The 27719-nt window shown below is 36.4% G+C and overlaps 1 protein-coding gene across 1 annotated transcript in view; it reads right to left on the minus strand.

Annotated features, from left to right (window-relative positions):
* The window catches only part of ZDHHC15 (zDHHC palmitoyltransferase 15), a 122575-nt gene that overhangs the window by 77105 nt on the left and 17751 nt on the right, over nt 1-27719 (minus strand). Inside the window, exon 3 of the mRNA XM_082609102.1 lies at nt 17962-18056. Coding sequence (XP_082465228.1) covers nt 17962-18056 — 95 coding nt within the window. The remainder of the gene's footprint in view (nt 1-17961; nt 18057-27719) is intronic.

A 27719-nucleotide genomic window follows, 5' to 3' on the forward strand; every position in this document is an offset into this window, starting at 1 on the left:
CCACATGCCGCAGAGCAGCTAGGTCGCTGAGCCACAACAGTGAGAGGCCTGCATACTGCAAAACAAAACAAAACAAAACAAAACAAACAAACAAAAAAAACTATAGGTTTACGTTTGGGTCTTTAATCCATTTGAGTTGATTTTTGTACATGGTATAAGGTAAGGGTCCAACTTCATTATTTTGCATGTGTGTATCTAGTTTTCCCAACACCATTTGTTGAAAAGACCCTCCTTTCCCATTGAATGGTCTTGGTACACTTTTCAAAAATCATCTGACCATATATGTGAGGGTTTATTTTGGCCTCTTTATTCTATTCAATTAGTCTCTATGTCTGTACCACACTGTTTTGATTACTGTAGCTTTGTAGTAAGTTTAGAAATGAGGAAATGTGAGACCTCCAACTTTGTTCTTTTTCAAGATTGTTTTGGCTATTTGGAGTCTCTTGAGATTCCATATGAATTTTAGGATGGAATTTTCTATTTACGCAAAAAGTGTCATTGGGATTTTGATAGAGATTGCACTAAATCTGTAGACTAATTGGGGTAATAATGATATCCCTAACAATATTAACTCTTCCAATTAATGAACACGGGATGTCTTTCCATTTATTTGTATCTAACTTCATTCAGCAACATATTTTAAGTTTTCAGTACACAAGATTTTCACCTCCTTGGTTAAGTTTATTCCTAAGTATTTCATTCTTTTCCATGCTTTGTAAAGATAGCTGTTTTCTTAATTTTTCTGATTGCTCATTCCTAGTGTATAGAAATGCAACTGATTACTGTCTGTAGATGTGTTAATTTGGCATCCTGCAATTTTGCTGAAATAATTTATTAGTTCTAACAGGATTTTTGGTGGAACCTTTAGGGTTGGATATAAGTAAGATCATGTTATCTGTGAACAGAGATAATTTTATGTCTTCCTGTCCAATTTGGATGCCTTTTATTTACTTATTTTTCTTGCCTACATGCACTGAGTAGAAAAAGTGTTTCTCTGTCTTCTTCTCTTTTTTTTTTTGGAATAATTTGAGAAAGATTGGTGCTAATTCTTTTTTAAATGTTTGATAGAATTTACTTGTGAAACTATCTGGTCCTGGGCTTTTATTTCTTGATAGGTTTTGGATTAATACAATCTTATTACTTACTATAGGTATATTCAATTTTTAAAATTTCTTCTTGATTCAGTTTTACTAGTTAGCGTGTTTCTAGGAATTTACCCATTTCATCTCGGTTATCTAATTTGTTGGCACACAATTATTCATGGTATTTTCTTGTAATCCTTTCTGTTTCTGTAAGGTCTATAGTAATGTCCTACTTTAATTTCTGATATTAGTAATTTGTGTCCTCTCTGTCTCCCTCTCTCTCTCTGTTGGTCAGTGTAGCTATATGTTTGTCAATTTTGTAGATCTTTTCAAAGCCTCACTTTTGTTTTCTTAATTATCCCTATTGTCTTCTATTCCTTATTTAGTTTACCTCTGCTCTAATCCTTATTATTTACCTCTGCTATCTTTGGGGTCAGATTGCTCTTGATTTTCTGTTTCTTTAAGGTGTAAAGAATACTGAATTAATATATTACTCCTTTTTATACTGTAGGTGTTTATAGCTATAAATTTCCCCCGAGCACTGTTTTCTTGCATCCCATATTTGGAATGCTATTTTTCTATTTCATTCATTCACAGTATTTTCTAATTTCCTTTGTGGATTCTTATTTAATTCATTAGTTCTTTAAGAGTTGTTCAATTTCACACATTCGTGAATTTATAATTTCCCTTTGGTTATTGATTTCTAGTTTCATTCCATTGAAGTCAGAGAAGATTCTTTGTGTGGTTTCAACCTTTTAAATTTATTAAGACTCCTTTTGTCACCAACCATATGGTCTATACTGGAGAATGTTCCATGTGCATATGAGAAGAATGTGTATTCTTCTATTTTGAGGTGGAGTGCTCCATACATGTGTGTTACATCTAATTGGTTTTTAGTGTTGTTAAATCCTGACTTTCCTTATTGATATTCTCTCTAGGTGTTCTATCCATTATTGAAAATATGGTATTGAAATCTCCAATTATTATTGTAGAGCTGTATATTTTTTCCTTCAGTTCTGTCATTTTCCCCCCTATATTTTGGAGCTCTCTTGTTAGGTACATATATGTTTATAACTGTTACACAATTCTGCTGTTACGATGAGTCTGACTTTTTTTAAACATTCCATATATAAGTGAGATCATGCAGTATTTATCTTTCTGTGTCTGGTTTATTTCACTTAGCATAATGTCCTCCAGGTACATCATGGTGTTACAAATGGCAGGATTTCTTTATTTTTAAAAGCTGAATAATATTCTATTATATGCATATACCATATTTCTTTATCCATCTGTTTGTGAACAAATAGGTTATCTCCATATATTTATGACTGTGAATGCTGCAGTGAATATAGGAATGCAGGTATCTCTTTGAGATACAGATTTCGTTTCCTTTGGATATGTACCCAGAAGTGGGATTGCTGGATGATACTGTAGTTCTATTACTAATTTTTGAGGAACCACTGTACTGTTTTCCATAATGGCTATACCAATTTACATTCCCACAAACAGTGTACGAAGGTTCCCTTTCTCCACATCCTCACCAACACTTGTTACGTTTTGACTTTTTCATGATAGCCATCTGCCAGCTGTGAGGTGACACCTCATGTAGGTTTGGTTTGCATTTCCCTGACGATTAGTCAGGTTGAGCACCTTTTAATATACTTGTTGGCCATGTGTATGACTTCTTTTGAAAAATATCTATTCAGGTCCTTTGCCCATTTTTAAATGGGTATATTTGGCTTTTTGTTATTGAGTTGTAAGAGTTCCACATATATTTTAGATAATAACCCGTTTTCAGATATATGGTAATCAAATATTTTCTCCTATTCCATAGGTTGCCTTATTATTGTGCTGATTGTTTCCTCATGTGCAGAAACATTTTAGTTTGATATAATCCCACTTGTTTGTTTTTGCTTTTGTTTGTATATGTTTTGGTTTCAAATCCAAAAAATCATGGCAAGACCACTGTAAAGGAGTTTTCCTCTTTTCTCTTCTAGGATTTGTATGTTTTCAAGTCTTATATTTAAATCATTAATCCATTTTAAATTAATTTTTGTGAATGGTCTGAGATAAAGGTCCAATTTTATTCTTTTGCATGTGGATATGCAGTTTTTCCAGCAATGTTTATTGAAAGATATTATCATTTTCTCATTGTGTATTCATGGCAACTTTGTTGACAGTTAGTTGACTCCATATACATGAGTTTATTTCTGGGCTCTTAATTCTGTTCCATTGGTCTATGTGTCTGTTTTTATACCAGTATCATACAGTTTAGATTACTATAGCTTTATAGTATAATTTGAAATCAGGGAGTGTGATGCTTCCTGCTTTCTTTTTCTTGCTCGATTGCCTTAACTATTTGGGATCTTCTGTGGTTACAAATGAAATTCAGGATTGTTTATTCTATTTCAGTAAAAAATGCCATTGGAATCTTGATAGGGGTTGCATTGAATCTGTAGATGGCTTTGGATAGTATGGACATTTTAACAATATTAATTCTTCCAATCCATAAGCATGATCTGGATTTATTTGTGTTTTCAATTTCTTTCATCATTGTTTTATAGCTTTACTTGTACACATCTTTCACCTCTTTCGTTAAATTTATTCTTCTGTATTTTATTCTTTGTTTATGCTATTATAAATGGGATTGCTTTCTTAATTTCTTTATTGGATAGCTTGTTTTTAGGGTATATAAACATAACTGTTTTTTTTTAATCCTACAACTTTACAGAATTCATTTATTCTAAATTGGTTTTGGTGGAGTCTTTAGGATTTTCTATATATAACATTATGTCATCTGTGAATAGAAAAGTTAACTTCTTCCTTTCTGATTTTTATGCCTTTTATTTCCTTTTCTTGCCTAATTGCTCTAGCTAGGACTTCCAGTACAATGTTGAATGGAAGTTGTGAGAGTGGGCATCCTTGTCTTTTTCCTGATATTGGAGGAAAATCTGTCAAATTTTCACCATTGAGTATGATATTCACTACGGGCTTCTCATATATGGTCTTTATTATGTTGAGGTACATTTGGTCTATACTTAATTTGTTGGGAATTTTTATCATGAAAGAATGTTGGAATTTGTCATATATTTGTTTTCTGTATCTCTTGAGATGATTATATGATTTTTTAAATCATTAATTTAAAAAATATGGTGGGGCTTCCCTGGTGGCGCAGTGGTTAAGAGTCTGCCTGCCGATGCAGGGGACACGGGTTCGTGCCCGAGTCCAGGAAGATCCCACATGCCACGGAGCGGCTGGGCCTGTGAGCCATGGCCACTGAGCCTGCGCATCCAGAGCCTGTGCTCCACAACGGGAGAAGCCACAACAGTGAGAGGTCCGTGTACCGTAAAAAAAAAAAAAAAAAAAAAAAAAAATGGTGTATCACATTTATTGATTTACGTATGTCAAACCATCCTTGCATTCCAGGTATAAATCTCACTTGGCTGTGGTGAATGATCCTTTTATTATGCTGTTGGATTTGGTTTGATAGTATTTTGTTAAGGATTTTATATCTATGTTCTTTGGGGATATTGGCCTGATTTCTTTCCTTGTAGTGTCCTTGTCTGACTTTGGTATCCTGGTAATGCTGTCTTTGTAAATGTTTTGAAGGATACTAAATATTTTGGGAGAATGTGAGAAGGTTTGGTATAAATCCTTCTTTAAATGTTTGACAGAATTCACAAATGAATCGATCTGGCCCTGGACTTTTATTTGTTTGGAGATTTTTTTTTTATTATTACTGATTCAAAATCCTTACTTGTTATTGATTTGTTCAGATTTTTTATTTCTTCATGTTTCAGTCTTGGAAGGTTGTATATTTCTAGGAATATCCACTTCTTCTAGGTTATCCGATTTATTAATTGTTCATATTAATTGTTTATTAATTGTTTATTAATTGTTCTTATGATCCTTTGTATTTCTGTGGCATCACTCATAACATCTCTTTTTAAAGTTTATTTATTTGAGTCTTCTCTCTTCTCTGCTTCTAGTAAGCGTAGCTAAAGGTCTGTCATTTTTTTTTACCTTTGCAAAAAACCAGATCTTTGTTTGGTTTTTTCTTTTGTTTTTCTATTGTTCTTGTAGTTTTTATTTCAATTATTTCTGCTCTGATATTTGTTATTTCCTTCCTTCTATTAATTTTGGGCTTGGTTTCTTCTTTTTCTAGTTCTTTGAGATGAAAACATAGGTTGTTTATTTGAGATGTTTCTTTTTTCTCAATGTAGGCATTAATTGTTATAAACTTCCCTCTTAGAACTCTTTTTGCTGCATCACATAAGTTTGGGTATATTGTAACTCCATTTTCATTTTTGTCAACATATTTTTTGATTTCTCTCTTGATTTTGATTTCTCTATTGATTTCTTCATGACCCAGATGTTGTCCAGGAGAGTTTTGTTTAATTTCCACATATGTGTGAGTTTTCCAGTTTCCGTTATTGATTTCTAGTTTCACACAATTATATTAGAAAATATCATCGATATAATTCAATTTTCTTAAATTGTAAGACTTGTTGGCCTAACATATGCTCTATCCTGAAGAAAGTTCCGTATGTGCTTGAAAAGAATAGGTATTCTACTGCTGTTGTGTAGAATGTTCTGTGTATATCTGTTGGGTACATTTGGTCTATTGAATTATTCATATTTACTTTTTCGTTATTACTTTTCAGTCTAGATGATCTATCCATTCATAAAATTGGGATATTGAAGTCCTCAATTATTATTTAATTTAATTTATTAATTTATTTATATATATATACTTAACGTCTTTATTGGGGTTTCATTGATTTAGAATGGTGTGTTAGTCTCTGCTTTATAACAAAGTGAATCAGCTATACATATATATATATCCCCACATCTCTTCCCTCTTGTGTTTCCCTCCCTCTCACCCTCCCTACCTCACCCCTCTAGGTGGTCACAAAGCACTGAGCCAATCTCACTGTGCTATGCGGCTGCTTCCCAACAGCTATCTATTTTACATTTGGTACTGTATATATGTCCATGCCACACTCTCACTTTGTCACAGCTTACACTTCCCCCTCCCCGTGTCCTCAAGTCCAATGTCTAGTAGGTCTGCGTCTTCATTCCCGCCTTGCCCCTAGGTTCTTCATGACCATTTTTTTTTAGATTTTATATATATATGTGTTAGCATATGGTATTTGTTTTCCTCATTCTGACTTACTTCACTCTGTATGACACACTCTAGGTCAATCCACCTCACTACAAATAACTCAATTTCATTTCTCTTTATGGCTGAGTAACATTCCATAGTATATATGTGCTACATCTTCTTTATCCATTCATCTGTCAATGGACACTTAGGTTGCTTCCATGTCCTGGCTACTGTAAAGAGAGCTGCAAGGAATATTTTGTTCCATGACTCTTTTTGAATTATGGTTTTCTCAGGGTATTTGTCCAGTAGTGGGATTGCTGGGTGGTATGGTAGTTCTATTTTTAGTTTTTTAAGGAAACTCCATACGCTTCTCCATAGTGGCTGTATCAATTTACATTCCCACCAACAGTGCAAGAGGGTTCCCATTTCTCCACACCCTCTCCAGCATTTATTGCCTGTAGAATTTTTGATGATGGACATACTGACCAGTGTGAGATGATATCTCATTGCAGTTTTGATTTGCATTTCTCTAATGCTTAATGATGTTGAAGATCCTTGCATGTTTTTGTGGCAATCAGCATATCTCCTTTGGAGAAATGTCTATTTAGGTCTTCTGCCCATTTTTGGATAGGGTTGTTTGTTTTTCTGATATTGAGCTGCATGAGGTGCTTGTAAATTTTGGAGATTAATCCTCTGTCAGTTGCTTCATTTGCAAATATTTTCTCCCATTCTGAGGGTTGTCTTTTCATCTAGTTCATGGTTTCCTTTGCTGTGCAAAAGTTTTTAAGTTTCATTAGGTCCCACTTGTTTATTTTTGTTTTTATTTCCATTTCTCTGGAAGGTGGGTCAAAAAGGATCTTGCTGTGATTTATGTCATAGAGTGTTCGGCCTATGTTTCCCTCTAAGAGTTTGATAGTGTCTGGCCTTACATTTAGGTCTTTAATACATTTTGAGTTTATTATTGTGTACGATGTTAGCGAGTGTTCTGATTTCATTCTTTTACATGTAGATTCCCAGTTTTCCCAGCACGACTTAATGAAGAGGCTGTCTTTTCTCCACTGTATATTCTTGCCTCCTGTATCAAAGTTAAGGTGACCATATGTGCATGGGTTTATCTCTGGCCTTTCTATCCTGTTCCATTGATCTATATTTCTGTTTTTGTGCCAGTACCATACTGTCTTGATTACTGTAGCTTTGTAGTATAGTCTGACATCAAGGAGTCTGATTCCTCCAGCTCCATTTTTGTTTCTCAACATTGCTTTTGCGATTCAGGGTCTTTTATGTTTCCATACAAATTGTGAAATTGTTTGCTCTAGTTCTGAGAAAAATGCCAGTGGTAGTTTGATAGGGATTGCATTGAATCTGTAGATTGCTTTGGGTAGTATAGTCATTTTCACAATGTTAATTCTTCCAATCAAAGTACATGGTATATCTCTCCATCTATGTGTATCATCTTTAATTTCTTTCATCAGTGTCTTATAGTTTTCTTCATACAGGTCTTTTGTCTACTTAGATAGGTTTATTCCTAGGTATTGTATTCTTTCAGTTCCAATGTTAAATGGGAGTGTTTTCTTAATTTCAGTTTCAGATTTTTCATCATTAGTGTATAGGAATGCCAGAGATTTCTGTGCATTAATTTTGTATCCTGCTACTTTACCAAATTCATTGATTAGCTCTGGTAGTTTTCTGGTAGCATCTTTAGGATTCTCTATGTATAGTACAATGGCATCTGCAAACAGTGACTGTTTTACTTCTTTTCGAATTTGGATTACATTTATTTCTTTTTCTTCTGTGACTGCTGTGGCTAAAACTTCCAATGCTATGTTGAATAATATTGGTGAGAGTGGGCAACCTTGTCTTGTTCCTGATCTTAGTGGAAATGGTTTCATTTTTTCACCATTGAGGACGATGTTGGCTGTGCATTTGTCCTATCTGGGCTTTATTATGCTGAGGTAGGTTCCCTCTATGACTAGTTTCTGCAGGGTTTTTATCATAAATGGGTGTTGAATTTTGTCGAAAGCTTTCTCTGCATCTACTGAGGTGATCATAAGATTTTTCTCCTCCATTTTGTTAATATGGTGTATCTCATTGATTGATTTGCATATATTGAAGAATCCTTGCATTCCTGGGATAAATCCCACTTGATCATGGTGTATGATCCTTTTAATGTGTTGTTGGATTCTGTTTGCTAGTATTTTGTTGAGGTTTTTTGTATCTAGGTTCATCAGTGATATTGGCCTGTAGTTTACTTTCTTTGTGACGTCTTTGTCTGGTTTTGGTATCCGGGTGATGGTGGCTTCATAGAATGCGTTTGGGAGTGTTCCTCCCTCTGTTATATTTTGGAAGAGTTTGAGAAGGAGAGGTGTTAGCTCTTCTCTAAATGTTTGATAGAATTCGCCTGTGAAGCTCTCTGGTCCTGGGCTTTTGTTTGTTGGAAACTTTTTACCACAGCTTCAATTTCAGTGCTTGTGATTGGTCTGTTCCTATTTTCTGTTTCTTCCTGGTTCAGTCTCAGAGTGTTGTACATTTTTAAGAATGTGTCCATTTATTCCAGGTTGTCCAATTTATTGGCATAGAGTTGCTTGTAGTGATCTCTCATGATCCTTTGTATTTCTGCAGTGTCAGTTACTTCTCCTTTTTCATTTGTAATTCAAGTGATTTGAGTCTTCTCCCTTTTTTTCTTTATGAGTCTCGTTAATGGTTTATCAATTTTGTTTACATTCTCAAAGAACTAGCTTTTAGTTTTACTGACCTTTGCTCTTGTTTCCTTCATATCTTTTTCATTTATTTCTCATCTGACCTTTTTTATTTCTTTTGTTCTGCTAACTTTCAGGGTTTTTTGTTCTTCTTTCTCTAATTACTTTAGTTGTAGGGTTAGGTTGTTTATTTGAGATGTTTCTTGTTTCTTAAGGTAGGATTGTGTTGCTATAAACTTCCTTCTTAGAACAGCTTTTGCTGCATCCCATAGGTTTTGGGTTGTCGTGTTTCCATTTTCATTAGTTTCCAGGTGTTTTTTGATTTCCTCTTTGATTTCTTCAGTGATCTCTTGGTTATTAAGTAGTGTATTGTTTAGCCTCCATGTGTTTGTATTTTTTACAAACTTTTTCCTATAATTGATATCTAGTCTCAAAACGTTGTGGTCAGAAAACATACTTTATAAGGTTTCAATTTTCTTAAATATACCAAGGCTTGATGTGTGAACCAAGATATGATCTATCCTGGAGAATGTTCCATGAGCACTTGAGAAGAAAGTGTATTCTGTTGTTTTTGGATTGAGTGTCCTATATATATATATATATATATATATATATATATATATATATATATATAAAGTCCAACTTGTTTAATGTATCATTTAAAGCTTGTATTTCCTTATTTATTTTCATTTTTGATGATTTTTCCGTTGGTGACAGTGGGGTGTTAAAGTCCCCTTCTATGATTGTGTTACTGTCGATTTCCCGTTTATTGGCTGTTAGTATTCATCTTATGTATTGAGGTGCTCCTATGTTGGGTGCACAAATATTTACAATTGTTATATCTGCTTCTTGGACTGATCCCTTGATCATTATGTAGTATCCTTCTTTGTCTCTTGTAATAGTCTGTTTTAAAGTCTATATTGTCTGATATGAGAATTGCTACTCCAGCTTTCTTCTGATTTCCATTTGTGTAGAATATCTTTTTCCATTCCCTCACTTTCAGTCCATATGTGTCCCTCGGTCTGAAGTGAGTCACTTGTAGATGGCATATATACAAGTCTTGTTTTTGTATCCATTCAGCCAGTTTATGTCTTTTGGTTGGATCATTTAATCCATTTATATTTAAGGTAATTATCAATATGTATGTTCCTATTATCATTTCCTTAATTGTTCTGGGTTTGTTATTGTAGGTCTTTTTCTTCTCTTGTGTTTCCCGCCTAGAGAAATTGCTTTAGCATTTGTTGTAAAGCTGCTTTGGTGGTGTTGAATTCTCCTAGCTTTTGCTTGTCTGTAAAGGTTTTAATTTCTCCATCCAATCTGAATGAGATCCTTGCTGGGTAGAGTCATCTTGGTTGTAGTTTTTTCCCTTTCATCACTTTAAATATGTCCTGCCACTCCATTCTGGCTTGCAGAGTTTCTGCTGAAGGATCAGCTGTTAACCTTATGGGGATTCCCTTTTGTGTTATTTTCCCTTGCTGCTTTTAATAATTTTTTTTGTATTTAATTTTTGATAGTTTGATTAATATGTATCTTAGCATGTTTATCCTTGGATTTATCCTGTATGGGAATCTCTGTGCTTCCTGGACTTGATTAACTATTTCCTTTCCCATGTTTGGGAAGTTTTCCACTATAATTTCTTCAAATATTTTCTCAGTCCCTTTTTCTCTTCTTCTTCTGCGACCCTATAATTTGAATGTTGGTGTGTTTAATATTGTCCCAGAGGTCTCTGAGTATGTCCTCAATTCTTTTCATTCTTTTTTCTTTATTCTGCTCTGCAGTAGTTATTTCCACTATTTTATCTTCCAGATCACTTATCCCGTCTTCTGCCTCAGTTATTCTGCTATTGATTCCTTCTAGAGAATTTTTTATTTCTTTTATTTTGTTGTTCATCATTGTTGTTTGCTCTTTCGTTCTTCTAGGTCCTTGTTAAACATTTCTTGTATTTTCTCCATTCTTTTTCCAAGATTTTGGATCATCTTTACTATCATTATTCTGAATTTTCAGGTAGACTGCCTATTTCCTCTTCATTTGTTAGTTTTGGTGGGATTTTACCTTGCTCCTTCACCTGCTGTGTGTTTTTCTGTCTTCTCATTTTGCTAACTTACTGTGTTTGGGGTCTCCTTTTTGCAGGCTGCTGCTTCATAGTTCCCATTATTTTTGGTGTCTTCCCCCAGTGGCTACAGTTGGTTCAGTGGGTTGTGTAGGCTTCCTGGTTGAGGGGACTAGTGCCTGTCTTCTGGTGGATGAGGCTGGATTTTTTCTTTCCTGTGGGCAGGTCCACGTCTGGTGGTGTGTTTTGGGGTGTCTGTGACTTTATTACGATTTTAGACAGCCTCTCTGCTAATGGATGGGGTTGTGTTCATGTCTTTCTAGTTGTTTGGCATAGGGTGTCCAGAACTGTAGCTTGCTGGTCGTTGAGTGCAGCTGGGTCTTGGCATTGATATGGAGATCTCTGGGAGATTTTCACCGTTTGATATTACATGGAGCTAGGAGGTCTCTGGTGGACCAATGTCCTGAACTTGGCACTCCCACCTCAGAGGCACAGTCCTGACTCCTGGCCAGAGCTCCAAGAGCCTGTCAACCACACAGCTCAGAATAAAAGGGGAAAAAAAGAAAGAAGTAGAGAAAAAGATAAAATGAAATGAAATGAAATAAAGTTATTAAAATTAAAAATAATTAAAATTTTTTTAAGTAATAAAAAAAGGAAGAGAGCAACCAAACCAAAAAACAAATCCACTAATGATAACAAGCGCTAAAAAGTATACTAAAATAAATGAAAAAAAAAAGAAAACAGACAGACAGAACCCTAGGACAAATGGTAAAAGCAAAGCTATACAGACAAAATCACACACAGAAGCATACACATACACAGTCACAGAAAGAGAGAAAGGGGAAAAAAGTATATATATATCGTTGCTCCCAAAGTCCACCTCCTCAATGTGGGATGATTCGTTGTCTATTCAGGTATTCCACAGATACATCAAGTTGATTGTGGAGACTTAATCCGCTGCTCCTGAGGCTGCTTAGAGAAATTTCCCTTTCTCTTCTTTGTTCGCACAGCTCCCGGGGTTCAGCTTTGGGTTTGGCCCTGCCTCTGCATGTAGGTCGCCTGAGGTCATCTGTTCTTCGGTCAGACAGGATGGCGTTAAAGTATCAGCTGATTCAGGGGCTGTGGCTCACTCTGGCCAGGTGGAGGGAGGGGTACGGTATGTGGGGCGAGCCTGTGGCAGCAGAGGCCAGTGTGACGTTGCACCAGCCTGAGGCATGCCATGTTTTCTCCCTGGGAAGTTGTCCCTGGATCACGGGACCCTGGCAGTGGCGGGCTGCACAGGCTCCTGGGAGGGGAGGTGTGGATAGTGACCCATGCTTGCACACAGTCTTCTTGGTGGCTACAGCAGTAGTAGCCTTAGCGTCTCATGCCCATCTCTGTGGTCTGCACTGATAGCTGTGGCTCGCGCCCATCTTTGGAGCTCCTTTAAGGGGCATTCTTAATCCCCTCTCCTCGCGCACCACAAAACAAAAAGGCAAGAAAAAGTCTGTTGCCTCTTAGGCAGGTGCAGACTTTTTCCCAGACTCCCTCCGGGCTAGCTATGGCACAGTAGCCCCCTTCAGGCTGTGTTCACGCCGCCAACCCCAGTCCTCTACCTGCAATCCGAGTGATGTCCGAGTCTCAGCTCCCAGCCCCCACCCGTCCCGGTGGGTGAACAGACAAGCCTCTTGGGCTGGTGAGTGCTGGTCGGCACCAATCCTCTGTGTGGGAATCTCTCCGCTTTGCCCTCCGCACCCCTGTTGCTGCGCTCTCCTCTGTGGCTCCAAAGCTTCCCCCCTCCGCCGCCCACAGTCTCCGCCCGTGAAGGGGTTTCCTAGTGTTTGGAAACATTTCCTCCTTCACAGCTCCCTCCTACTGGTTCAGGTCCCGTCCCTATTCTTTTTTCTTTTTTTCTTTTTTCTTTTACCCTATCCAGGTACATGGGGAGTTTCTTGCCTTTTGGGAGGTCTGAGGTCTTCTGCCAGCATTCAGTAGGTGTTCTTTAGGTGTTTTTCCACATGTAGATATATATTTTGATGTATTTGTGGGGAGGAAGGTGATCTCCACGTTTTACTCTTTCGCCATCTTGAAGCTCCTCTCCTCTACTTTTATTTTATTCACTCTATTCCTCCCTTCAGTGTTGTCAATATGTGCTTGATATATTTAGATGCTTTAATGTTAGGTGCATATATATTTACAACTGTCATATCCTCTTGATGAATTTACCTTTTTAGCATTATATAATGATATACTTTGTCTCCACTTATGGTTGTTGACTTAAAGTTTATTTGCCTGATATATTGTAGCTATCCTTGATCTCTTTTGGTTTCCATTTGCATGGAATATCTTTTTCCATCCCTTCACTTTAAGCTTATATGTATCCTTAAATCTTAAGTGAGTCTCTTATAGGCATGTAACTGTCTTGCTTTTTAAAATCCATTCAGCTACTCTATGTCTTTTGATTGGAGAATTTAACCAATTAACATTAGAAGTAATAATTGATAGGTAAGGATGCAATATACCAGTTTGTTAATTGTTTTCTGGCTGTTTTGTAGTTCCTTTGTTCCTCCTAAGTGTATGCCTTTGTGGTTGGATTTTCCGTAGTAGTGTACTTTTATTTCCTTTTCTTTATCTTTTGTGTATCTGCTAGAGGTTTTTTGGGGGGTTACCATGGAGCTTACATAAAACATCTTATATTTATAACATTCTATTTGAAGCTGGTAAGGAGTTAACTACCACTGCATACATAAACACTATCGTATTACTTCCTCCGCAACATTTCATGCATTTGATTTCACAATTTACATCACTTTATAGTGTATCCAGTAAAAATATTTTACTCATAGTTATTTTTAATACATTGTTTTTTAATCTTTATACCAGAGTTAAAAGTGATTTACACACCAACATTACAGTATTACAGTATTTTGAATTGTTCTACATATTAACCATTACCAGTGCTTTTTTTTTTTTTTTTTACTTTCATAGGTTTTCACATTACTAATTGTCATCTTTTCATTTCATCTTCAACATTTCTTGTAAGGCCGTTCTCCTAGGGATGAACTCCTTCAGGTTTTGTTTGGTGGAAAACTAACTCCTTCATTTCTGAAGGATGGCTTTGCTGGGTAAGACAACCTTTGTAAAAATGCTTGTAGTTTTTTCTACAAGCATTTTTATTTTTATTTATTATTAGTTTCTGCTTTATAACAAAGTGAATCAGTTATACATATACATCTGTTCCCATATCCCTTCCCTCTTGTGTCTCCCTCCCTCCCACCCTCCCTATCCCACCCCCAGGCAGTCACAAAGCACCAATCTGATCCCCCTGTGCTATGCAGCTGCTTCCCACTAGCTATCTTACGTTTGGTATTGTATATATGTCCATGCCTCTTTCTTGCTTTTTCACAGTACAAGCATTTTTAATATATCATTCCACTCTGTCCTGGCCTGCAAGGTTTCTTCTGAGAAATCCACTGATGGCCTTATGCAGTTTCCCTTGTAATTGACCACTCTTTCTCTCTTTCTGCTTTCAAAACTCCATGTCTTTGACATTTGAAAGTTTGATTATAGTATATCCTGGTAAAGCCCTCTTTTGGTTGAAACTGGGGACTTTTGAGCTTCATGTGCCTGGATATCCATATCTCTCCCCAAATTTGGGAAATTTTCAGCCATTATTTATTTAAATAAGGTTTCTGCCCCTTTCTCTCTTCTCCTTTTATCCCCATAACGCATATATTCTTATGCTTGATGGTGTCTCATAAGTCTCATGAACTGTCTTCACACTTTCATTCTTTTTGTTTTTCTAACTGGATAATTTCATATTACCTATCCTTGAGTTTTCAGGCTCTTTCTTCTGCTTCATCAAATCTGTTTTTGATGCTCTCTATATTATTTTTCCTTTCATTCATTGTATCTTTCAGCTCCAGAATTGTTTTTGTTCTTTTTTAAATGGTTTACCTCTATTTGTTTAACTTCTTGTTTTGTTCCTGATTTCGTTGAGTTGTCTATCTGTGTTCTCTTGTAAATTGCCAAGTTCCTTAAAATAATTATTTTCATTTTTTTATAGATCTCCATTTCTTTGCAGTTGCTTACCAGAATATTGTTCTCCTTTGGTGGTGTTATTTTTCCTTGAGTGTTTCTTGTATCATTGCATGGATGTGTTCACATTTGATGTAGCAATCACTTCTTCCAGAATTTATGGACTGGTTTCAGTGGGGAAAGCCCTTCATCTATTGGTGGGTACAAGGCTGCCAGCTGGGTGGGATGAAGCAGTTCTGACTCCAGGGAAGGTGCAGTGGTGTAGTCTCTGTGCAGCTCTGTCAGCTGTCATCAGCATCAGCAAAGACTAAAGGAGACATTGGTGGCCAAGGCTGTGGGTGTCTGCAGAAGAAGTGTGGGCTGTTGAGGCCTTCAGTGGTAAAGGCTTCTGGGATCCTCCTGATACCTTTTTCTAGCATGGTGGAAGTCGTGGTTGAGGGGATCCTTTGCACCCTGGGTCCAGTTTGTGGACACACTTACTGTGGTTGTGTCTATGATGTTTGATGCATGGGTGCCTATGGAGAAGCCATGGAGACAGAGTCTGGAATGGAGGCATGTGTGAAGCCACTGGAGTGGCTCAGGGGTCTAGGGAGGTGGACTGGTGTTAGTGCCTGGGGCACAGGCAACCTCATTGCAGTGTTGGTAATGGTGTGAAAGGTGCATGCACTTGCAGAGCAGATATGGAGCTATGGTCTGGATAGCAGGCATGCGTGGTGCATGGATAAGCCTGCTACAGTAGTGGCTTGGGTGTCCCATGTTTGAGCGCTTGTGAAGTAGCTAATGGATCTGGGTTCTAGAGGGCAGGTACACCCACTGCAGCAGTGCTCTGGTTTCTGTGGTGTGGGCACTTGCAGATTGGCCGTAGATACAGGGTCCAGAGCATGTACTCATGGAGTGATAGTGTCTCCAGTGTCTGGGGCATGGGATACCCTACAGTGTCAGTGGCTCTGGTGTCTGAGTTATTGGTGTATGTGGAGTAGCCATGGAGCCAGTTTCTGGAGCATGGGCATGCATGGAGTCTGGTGGCAGGTGCTGGGGTCAGGTGGTAGGTACACATGGAGTGACCATAGGTCTGGTGTCTAGGGCAAGCACAGTGTTGGGGGGTGTGGCAGCCCTGGTACTGAGGCAGCACAACAGCAGCTTCTTCTTGTAGAGACATCTCAGCAGTGTCTCACTCCCTGGGGAGTCTGTGGCAATGTTGGCTGTTGGTTACTTCAGTGGCAAAAGCTGACAGTATCCTCTACAGAGCAGGCTGCTGGGGTCCACACCAACAAACACTATGGGTTCCTCTGCTGTTAAAGCTGCAGAAATTCATGGCTGTCATGGGACCTGTTAAGATCCTCAGAAGCAAAAGCTGCCAGGATCCTCCACAGAGCAGTCCAGTGGGGACTGTATGGGCATCTGCCACAGGGCTGATACTGATAGCCTCTGCCCTGTTTCTTTGTTCTTAGCCCTCTTCAGATGTCTCCACCATGCTGATTTCCCCAGCAATCCTTTCCGTGTGGTTATTCTCCATTTTTTTCCCACTGTGTTGCTACAGGCTCTTAATTAGACACTTGAGCCCCCCCCAGGGATATTTTCATTTCTGTATAGCCTTCTGTTGTTTTTTGTGGGGGGGCGGGGATAGAGGCTGGTATCTCCTACTCTGCCATCTTTCTGACATCATTCAGTAGGTCTTTTTCTTCTTTTTGTCTTGTAACAGTTTTTGGCTGAAAGCCTCTTCGTGTGATATTAGTATATCTACCCTTGCTCTCTTTTGATTACTATTTGCTTGGAATAACTTTATCCATCCTTTCACTTTCAACCTATTTATGTCTTTGGCTCTAAAGTGAGTCATTTGTAGACAGCATAAAGATAGATGATAATGTTTATCCATTATGCCAACATCTGCCTTTTAATTGGATAGTTTAATCCATTTATATTTCAAATAATTACTCATAAGGAAGAACTTCTGCCATTTTCTATATATCCTATATCTCATGTTCCTCAGTTCTTGCATTACTACCTTCCTTTGTGTTTTTTAAACATTTTATTTGAGTATAATTGATTTACAATGTTGTGTTAGTTTCAGGTGTACAGCAAAGTGATTCAGTTATACATATACATATATTCATTCTTTCTTTTCTCATATAAGTTATCACAGAATATTGAGTAGAGTTCCCTGTGCTATACAGTAGGTCCTTGTTGGTTATCTTATATGTAGTGGTGTGTGTATGTTCATCCCAAGCTCCTGATTTATCCCTCTCCACCATGTTTTCCCTTCAGTAACCATAAGTTTGTTTCCAGTATCTGTGAGTCTGTCTCTGTTTTGTAAATAAGTTCATTTGCATCATTTTAAAAATTAGAGTCCACATATGAGAGATATCACATGATATTTGTCTTTCTCTGTGTTTAATTTTATTTTGTATGTGTACAATTTTGATCCCATAAATGGGAAGATTAAAACCAGTACTTTCCCTAATGTTTGGAGGCTGTTGAAACTTCTTCCATTGTTTTTTTTCCCTACTTTGGAAACTACTCTGTTTCAGAGTAGTCACATATTATAAATGCCTGATATGATTAGAATTTTTTTGTATGTACCCTCCCAAATATTACATGAAACACTTTCATTCAAGGGAACACAATTTGAAAATGATCAATTTAACTATTGTAATTTTTTCTAGTTGTCTCCTAGAGTCTCACTGAGTCTTAAATTATCATAGTTTCATAGAATTGAAATAGATGAGTCCTCAGAATCCAAGTGGTTTCTTGTTTCTCTCAATTTATCACCAACACAGATAGTGGTTTCCTAGTCTTAAAGATATCCATGGCTGGTGATTTCACAAACTCCTTCAATAGACTATCTTATTCTTAATTTACATTTATCACTACAAGCCCTTTTTAAAGATCACCCTGAATCTCTCTTTTGTAATGGAAGGTTATTTGCTCCTCTTTTTGCCCTCTTCCTGCCTTATTGGCATTTCTACTTTCCTCTGTTTTTAGCCTTTATGAAGTAACCAGTATTCTTACCTTCTGGTTTGGCTGTTGTGGGAGTGTAAAAATAGACTTCCAGTAGGTCCAGGTAAAGAACACAAAGATGGCATGGTAGAATATGAGGTAGATAACTGAAATTTAAGAAAAAAATCAGTGTTTATGTTATATTTTCATCCATTTCTAAGAGTTCAGTAAGATGTAAATCTCAACAAATCTCTATTTTGTTTTCCTATTACCAAGTATTTTCTAGTATTATTATGAAAGGTTAATTCTTACCTTTTTCCCATGCAGTGACAGAAACTATTTATAATGCCAAATTTGGAACCAGAGACTTTCTGGAAGTTGCGTATTTTAAAAGTTGCCATGTGATTCTGGGAGTAAAGGGGAAATATCCTTTATGACAATGTGGGGGAAACTACTATTGCCAATTGTCATTCTCTCTGCCACTGTGGGTACTGAAAGATAATAATGATAGTATTTACACAGTGCTATAGAGTTTACAATGTGATTTCATAATATTGTCCAATTTTATTTTTTCAACAAGTTTGTGAGATAGGTAACAGGATAAGGACAGTTGATTAACTATCGGGGTAGTTGATTATCCGAAGTCACACAGCTACTATATAACATAGCCAGGTCTTAAACACAGGACTTCTGACTCTAAATCACAAGTTTTTGTTTCAGTAGCCCCAAAGACTACACACTTTTTTTAAAATATTTTTTTTGATGTGGACCATTTTTAAAGTCTTTATTTAATTTGTTACAATATTACTTCTGTTTTTATATTATGTTTTTTTTGGCCCCGAGGCATGTGGGATCTTAGCTCCCTGCCCAGGGACCGAACCCACACCACCTGCATTGGAAGGCAAAGTCTTAACCACTGGACTGTCAGGGAAGTCCCCAAGACTACACATTTTTGAAATGTGAGTTGTACCTTTGAGATATTTGTGGCTCCCCACCACTTTTGTTTTTATATTCTTTGCCTCCTAGATAGCTCTTCTGATATGGGAAATTTCAGTATTCTCCAAAGAGGTCATTGTAAGACTGAAGGTCATTTTACTGTTTCATTGTGAGTCCTTGCATAGTAAGCTCTGATTACTTCAATCCATCAGGAAGACTCAAGGGAATGATGTGACTCAAGACCAAGTTAATAAGGCTGAGTCTCTCACATATTTATGATGGAATCGAAGAAAGCTGGCCCAGTGTTCCCAGCCCTGTGGTATAAGACCTTTTAAATGTGCTTGTTTTGAGTAATTATGAAATCTCATTTTGAAATTCAAGCAATAGAAAGTAAAAGTAAATGTCTACCACACACATATATCTAAACTCCCCCCTCTTCCTCCTAAGGCATAATACCTATTTTGTGTTTGATGTGTATCATTCCAGATCCTCTATTTTTATATGTTTATATAAGTATATAAACACAGTACACATATGGAATTTTTGTTATATTAAATTTTTTTCATTGTATTTTTGAAAGGTAATACACTCACAAGGTTCAAAATAGTACACAGTGAAAAGTCTCCCTTCTACCCTGTCCCTCAGCCACCCAGTTCCCCTCCCTGCAAGCCACAAATGTCACAGCGTCATGACTTTATTCTGTATCCTATCAGATTTTATACATATAAAAGCACCAAAACAGTGTGCTTTTTCACACAAATAGCAGTATTCTGTACACACTGTTTTGCAACCTATTTCTTTTTTACCTGCTATGAGTTGGAGATCATTCCATGGAATATAACTTGGAGAGAGGGAGCTTCCTCATTCTCCTTTTAAAAAGTGGCATGGGATTCCATTGCATGAAGGTATCATAATTTATTTAACCAGATTGTCTCTGATGGAAACTTAGTTTTTCCCCTTCTCTTGCTAATACAAATAATGTTGTAATGAAAAGTTTTATATACATGTCACTGGCACATGTTCTAAAAATATGTATAGGATCAATTCCCTGAAGTGGGATTGCTAGATACAAACACAGGCCTTTTGATAGATACTGCCGAATTGCCATTAAAAAAGTTTTATTTACTTTACATTCTCCTCACCAATAAATGACAGTAACTCTTCTTCCACAGCCTAGTCCTTGTGAAATGTTATTAGAATTTTTTATCTTAGGCAAGACTTTTAAATTGTTTCTTTCTGTGTTATCTTTTGCTATGTTTTTGTTTCTTTGATTTTACAAGGTTTATACAGGGAAGATTCCATGACTATCTAAGTTACATGGGACATATAGTAACACCTGTTCCTTCAGTATGGAATGGGCGTATGGAGCTTTTGGCTGCAAAGAAATTAGGAGAAAATAATTTTATGTTTACCTTCTCACTGTGCACTTCAAAGACAATAAACTTCAGCAATTTGGATCACTTGAATGATGAGAACTAAACTCTTACACTTGGTAGTATTTTAAGGATATTTACTTTGCTTTAGTTCTAGTGATTGAGATAGGAAGTGTAGGATTTTAACTTGTTCTAGGTCATAGTAAAAATCTATACCTGGCTTAATCATAGAACTAGAAACAGCTGGCTCCCATTTCTGCATTCCATGGTTTCACAGAAGTTATGAATACTTTATAGATGGATGGAAAATGAGAACTCATGAGGTCAAGTGATTAAGTCAATGTCATTCAGTAGATGGGTAGAATAGGGACTATACTATAGATTTCATAAAAATCTAGAGTTGGATGAGAACATAGAGATCATCTAGTTCAACATCCTCATTTTATAGACAGGTAACTGAGGCCTAGAGAGGGTAAGTGACTTGATCAGGGTTACTCAGCAAAGTTACGGAAACACTGGGACCAGAATCCAGGTTTCCTCACCCCCAGTCCAGAGCTCTTTTCCCTAGAGGAGTGGTTCTCAAATTTTAGTGTGCATCAAAATCACTTTGGGAGATTATTAGAATGCAGATTCCCAAATTCTACACCAAAATATTCTGAATCAGTAGTCTGTGATGGAGTCCAAAAATCTACCAACTTCCCCAGGTAATTCTGAGGCAGACGAAACATGAGAAATAGGTCCTTAGAGGTCATTGGGTTGTTCAGCTTACCATCCCAAGGAGGAAGCTCCTCTCCAAAATCGTTGGCAGGCAATTAGCATATCTCTGTCACACTTTATCCTGTAGTGAGTATTATGGATAGGCTCCACGAGTCTCAATTTTATGTTTCTCCATATATATATATATATATATATATATATATATATATATATATATATATATATATATAATCTTCCTAAGCTATGGTCCCAAATGTATAGAAGTCCATTCTTTTTCTGTCTTAAAAATGAGCAACATATTTCTCTATAATTACTAATTTTGTACCTAGAATAATCATCCCTATAAACTGCAAGGACACTGAGTCTTTCTTTTTAAGTGTGACGCTCTAGTGAGATTTCAGATAACTAGAGAAATCAAACAGCTTGTGAACTGTATCCCTGAACTGCCACTACTCATTGACATTGGAATGAAATTGGAAAACATCTTTTTTAAGCAAACAGGCAAAGTAGAGCCCTTTGCTTATTTGGTAGTGATCACAGTCATGGGGCATCTGAAGCTGCTGAAGCTGTTTACCACATGAAAGTCAAAAGCTTTTCAAGTGTTTTTTTTTTTCCTTCCATAATGTACAAAGGTTTTCAGGAAAAGGAGAAATCAGCCATAAGGAAATGACCAACTGTCAAAGAAAAATCCACCTCAGCATGCAGTTGTTCTGAATTTTGTCACTGTGTTGCAATGTCAATATCCCATTGTGGGAATAGCTTCTGAAATGAGAATGACTACTTGAGCTTTTTCCCTGAAATAATGACTCATAAACTTCTTGATAAAAATTATGGAATCAAAACCACATGGTGGAAGCAGCATAAAGTTGTTATTAGCAACATCTTTGGTCAGCAGGATGCTTTTCTAGGTATTGCTCCCAGGGACTAATGAGAAGTGACTGATTTTTTTGTGTATGTTTGTGCATGTGTATACATGCATATACATTCTTGTGTGAATAAAAATGAATGCAGCAGATAGACTGCTTTGAATGCAGCAAGATCAGCACCAAAATGGGGAAAATAGGAAAATAATAATGCTTTACTATATATACTCAGACACATAAATGCTAAGGCTGTTGCTGTGGCAATTATCTAGCATACATTTTTTCTTTAAAAAGCTATTGTTGGAAACTATGTTTAGTTTAAAAAGAGACTATTTTCTGTAATATATTTTATATCAATTGAAAAGCATTTTAGTTGGTAGAAGGGGGTGATGGGGAGAGGGGTGCACCTTTCAATTACATACTATAATTCAAATAGGAATATCAGCTGTAGCTTTAGCAATTGAAAGAGTCCTCACTAAAATCCCCATTTTGGCTCAATATAGAAAAACCCAGATTATGATCAGGGGAAATTTGTCAACTAGATAGTCACTTCTCCCTTTGAATGGGATACCTAGTAAAGAGGTCTTGGCTCTAATATTTGACTTCACTGCTTTACTTTACTTTCACTGCCTTACTTTACTTTCACTGCCTTAAAAGCTCTAACAAAGAGCTGAACCTTGTCTCTCAGCTATTTGAAGGAATGTTTGGAGAGAATGGGGTTAGAGGCCCATAGGTTGTAATCAAGGATCTAGGGACAATTCACAAGAATATAAGATTGGCTCAAGAGTTGTTTCTATGATTTAGCCACCCCCTAGGAGAACACAAGATTTTCTAAATAGTTGTTTCTAAGGTTTAGGCAGCTACCCCCAGGAGTCTCTCTGATGGTGAGATCAAATTCTAGAGCCAAAACATGGCATCATGTTTTGAAAGAGCATAGTTTTCCTTATTGATACCAACTTCAAAAGTTAGGGTTGTCTCCAAGTATACTAATTTCCCCTAGTTACCCATCAGATACCTACCACTCATCAATTTATATAAACATTTATGAAGCTGATTATGTCTTCAGTCTATACCAATTCTGGGGGGTAGTAAGTCTCATAAGTTTGTCAGCCACTGTGCAAAAGCAGGGCTTCATTTTAGTTGCCTTAAACTATTTTTCACTTTCAAAGAGTTTTCTAGTCCTGTGTATTGGAGTTTGGTAAACAATACAAAGCTAACAAGATATATAGCCTTCATATGTTTATAATCTTGGATTATAGCCCCTTTCAGTTTTTGTTTTTCCTGCTGAAGAGGCCTCTCTTTTTGGTCCGCTTTGGGTATATATATATATATATATATACACACACACACACACACAAACAACAACCACCTTGTCAGGTTGTGAGAACTAATTGACTTAAATACGGAAGTATCTCACATACTCTAAGGACTTAATTAACATCAGCTTTCTTCCTCTCCCATCCTTCCTCTTAAATCTTAGTGATTTGTTTTCTGACATATGGTGGTAAAAATTACACAGACTTTAGGGACAGACACACCATGGTTTTGTTCAAAAAGAGGAAAATGGTTTGTTTCCAGTCCTCTTCTTGATAATATATACTTAACATTTCATTGATTCTTTCATCTTGGGGATAAAGAAGTACACAGAGCAGCATTCCTTGGGGAATTATCTTTGTCTACTTTCCTGGTTTAAAATGGATAGTTGAGATGTCATCATTCTGTATGTATCATTTGGATTAAGTATAGCCCAATGCCCCCATGTTGTCAGGGATATTCACAGAGGACACTGAAGCAGAACAGAGACGCTTTACTGTCTATATGGTGGCTAGGGATTTGTGAGACAATTTTTCACTGGCTGGGGAAGTGGTAGGGTTTGTCATAATCCCAGCTTGGTTCCCTCAGAATCTATTTCCTTTTGTTTATACAACCAATAAGACCTCTACCTCATTAATATGATGTTGACTTGATTTATCTTAGAATTATAAAATTTTAGATTAGAAAGAGCCCTTGATGTCATTTGGTCCAGCAGGCTCCATGATGAATAAATCTACTTTGCATTATCCCTAACAGTTGGTCACCCAACTTTCATTTGAACACCTGAAGTCACGGGAAACTTATCAACTCTCGGGGAGTCCATTCTATCGCTGGATAACTCTGATTGTTAGACACATCTTTGTCATATTAAGCAGAAATATGTTTCCTGGTAACACCCTCCTGCTGATCCTAACTTTTTTCCCATGGAGAGGAATCATATTTGCTTAAAAACATAGAGACTTGTATCTAGACATTTAAAGATCTCTTACAACTCAATAATAAGACAAACAACTCAAAAAAATTAGGCAGAAGACTTGGACACTTCTTAAAAGAAGATATACAGATGGCAAACGAGCACCTGAAAAGATGCTTATCATTAGTCATTACAGAGGGTAAATTAAAACCATAGGAGATACCACTTCATACACAAAAATCCTGACAACACTAAGTGACAGTGAAGATACAGAGCCACTGGACATCTCATATCTTATAAAGATAAACATAAAATTACCACACAACCCAGCAATCCTACTCCTAGGTATTTACCCAAGAGAAATAAAAACACACATTTCCACGAAGACCTGTACATGTGTATTCTTGTCAATTTTATTTATAATAGCCAAAAACTGAAAGCAACCCAAATGCTCATCAGCTGGTGAATGAATAAGCAAACTGTACTACATTTATTATATAGAACACTACTCAGCAATAAAAAGGAACAAACTACTCATACATGCACTGACAAGGATGAATCTTAAATGCATACTGCTAAATGAAAGAAGCCAGATACAAAAAGCTTTGCATTGTAATATTCAATTTATATGACATTCTGAAAAAGGTAAAACTATAGGGACAGAAAACTGATTATTGGTCACCAGGGTGGAAAGTCAGAGAACTCTGGGGAGAGGCGATATTTTGAGGGTAATGTAAATATTCTGTATCTTGATGGTAGTGGTGTTTACATCATTGTATACATTTGTCAAAATTCAACAACCTGTACACTAATAAGGTGTGATTCTTATTGTATGTAAATCATATCTCAACAAACCTGACAAAAACAAAAAACAAAGAGATTTAAAAATGGGCCTTTTCCAAGGTAAAGTGATGCAGCCACAAGCCAAGGAACAAAGGCAGTCACTGGAAGCTGGAAAAGATAAGATCCAGAATCTCCTCTTGAGCCTCTGGAGGTAGCATGGCCTGCTGATGCCTTGATTTCAGACTTTTGCCCTCCAGGTCCATGAAAGTATAAATTTCCGTTGGTTTATGTCACTATGCTTATGGTAATTAGTAATGGCAGCCTTAGCAAACTAATATACTCGCTATACTCAGTTTTCTCATCTGTAAATGGGCATAAGATAATACTTACTTTATAGGGCTGTAAATGAGAATTAAATGAATCAATATACCTAAGGCACATTAGAGCAGTAGCTGGCACACATTAAGTGCACTTGAAGTAGTATTTATTATGACTCTTTAATAGTTAAGTGACCTTAGTTATCTTTAGCCTCCAGTCCCTTCACCTGTTAACTGATAATAATCAAAATATTTAGTTTAACACCCAAAGAAAATAAATAAGTAAATAAGAAATTAAATAAATAAGAGATTACATGGGCCTTTTCCCTTGATGTCTTTTCATCGTAGATTTTATAACAGTTAGCTATTTATTCTTACTTCCAGTCTAATATTCTTATTTTCCTCATAGCCACATTTAAATGTGTTAGAAGTTATAGGCTGTATGACTGAAAACAGTGTTGACAGGTACACAGCTAGGGTAGGAAGCAAAATCATGTCTCTGAAATCTAGCATTGGCTGAACTCTGGATGATCTTTCCTCACACACATACATCTCACCATTTTGGCTCCATACATTCCTGCACCAAATGGTAGCCAGATACAAGTGGGGGCTGCAGGAGACATATTGGGAAGGGCACAGGAGCATGGAAGTTCCAGCCCAGCTCACTGGGGAGGAGCAAATTGAAGCTTGGGAGAGTCATATCTTTGAAATGGTACATATAGATGTAGCTATAGCAAAAGAGACTTGTCAAAATGTAAGGGAGGAAAATCACTTTTTAAAACATTTATCAAGTGGTGTGTACTATACACACCACTGAATCTTGCTTCATCCTTAACCTCTGCAGTGACTACAAAGGACTTACACTTTCTATTTTATCCACTTCTATACTGTTTGCAATTTATGAGGTTCTATTACCTTTATAATCGAGAAAAACAATAAAGTTTTGTTTTTTAAGTTCATCATTGAGGAATGGTTAAATAAATCATAGTATCAATATATCCATGCCATGGAATAATTTGAGGTCATTAAAAAAATGAAATATGTTTGTATATACTAATATGGAAAGACCTCTATGATATATTATTAAGTGAAAAAAGTAAATCATAGGAAAATATGCACAGTATCATCCAGACTAAAAAACAACCAATCCTAAACAAATTATACAAATCCATAATCATATGTTTATATGTAAATACAGAGAGAAAGATCTAGAAGGATACAAATCAAACCAAATATACTAGTTATCTGTGAATAGACATTGATAGGGGAGGGGGGAGTGTGAGGAGGACATTATTTTTTATCTTACATATTTTTGTTTAGTTTAAATTTTCAATAAGCATTATTTTGGTAACAAAATTATATTGATATAAATCAGCATATTGATACTAATGATTATAATTATATATAATTATTATAATTACACTAATATTAACATCAACATAATATTCTTTTAGAAGTCGGTTAGCCCATAAAGAGAGCTTTTGTCTGGTTCCCAAATCCTCATTACAAAGTAATTTTACAATAATAAATATAAAATAGTGTATTATACCCATGCACTTATGGTCAATTAATCTACAACAAAGGAGGCCAGAATATGTAAGAGAATGAAATTAGAACATTCTCTAACAGCATACACAAAAATAAACTCAAAATGGATTAAAGACCTAAATGTAAAACTGGATACCATAAAACTCCTAGAGCAAAAAATAAAAAGGCAAAACACTCTCTGACATAAATCACAGCAATATCTTTTTGGATCCGTCTCCTAGAGTAATGGAAATAAAAACAAAAATAAACAAATGGGACCTAAGTAAACTTAAAAGCTTTTGCACAGCAAAGGAAACCATAAACAAAACAAGAAGTCAACTTACAGAATGGAGAAAATATTTGCAAACAATGAGACCAACAAGAGATTAATCTCCAAAGCATAGACACAGCTCATAAAGCTCAATATAAAAGAAAAACCCAATCAAAAAACGGGCAGAAGATCTAAATAGATATTTCTCCAAAGAAGTCATATAGATGGCCAAAAGGCACATGAAAAGATGCTCAACATCACTAATTAGAGAAATGCAAATCAAAACTACAATGAGGTATCACACGTCAGTCAGAATGGCCATCATCAAAAAGTTTACAAAAATAAATGTTAGAGAGGGTGTGGAGAAAAAAGAACCCTCCTACATTGTTGGTGGGGATGTAAATTGGTACAGCCACTATGGAGAACAGTATGGAGGTTCCTTAAAAAACTAAAATTAGAGATACCATATGATCCTGCAATCCCACTCCTGGGCATATATCCAGAGAAAACTCTAATTCGAAAAGATACATGCACCCCAATATTCATAGCAGCACTATATACAATAGCCAAGACATGGAAGCAATCTAAGTGTCCATCAACAGATGAATGGATAAAGAAGATGTGGTATATATACACAATGGAATACTCAGCCATAAAAAAGAATGAAATAATGCCATTTGCAGCAACATGAATGGACGTAGAGATTACCATACTAAGTGAAGTAAGCCAGACAAATATCATATGATATTGCTTATATGTGGAATCTAAAAAAAAATGATACACTTGAACTTATTTACAAAACAGAAACAGACTCAC

This window comes from Mesoplodon mirus (genome assembly GCF_964341445.2).
Source record: "Mesoplodon mirus genome assembly, chromosome: X".
NCBI classification, from domain to species: Eukaryota; Metazoa; Chordata; class Mammalia; order Artiodactyla; family Ziphiidae; genus Mesoplodon; species Mesoplodon mirus.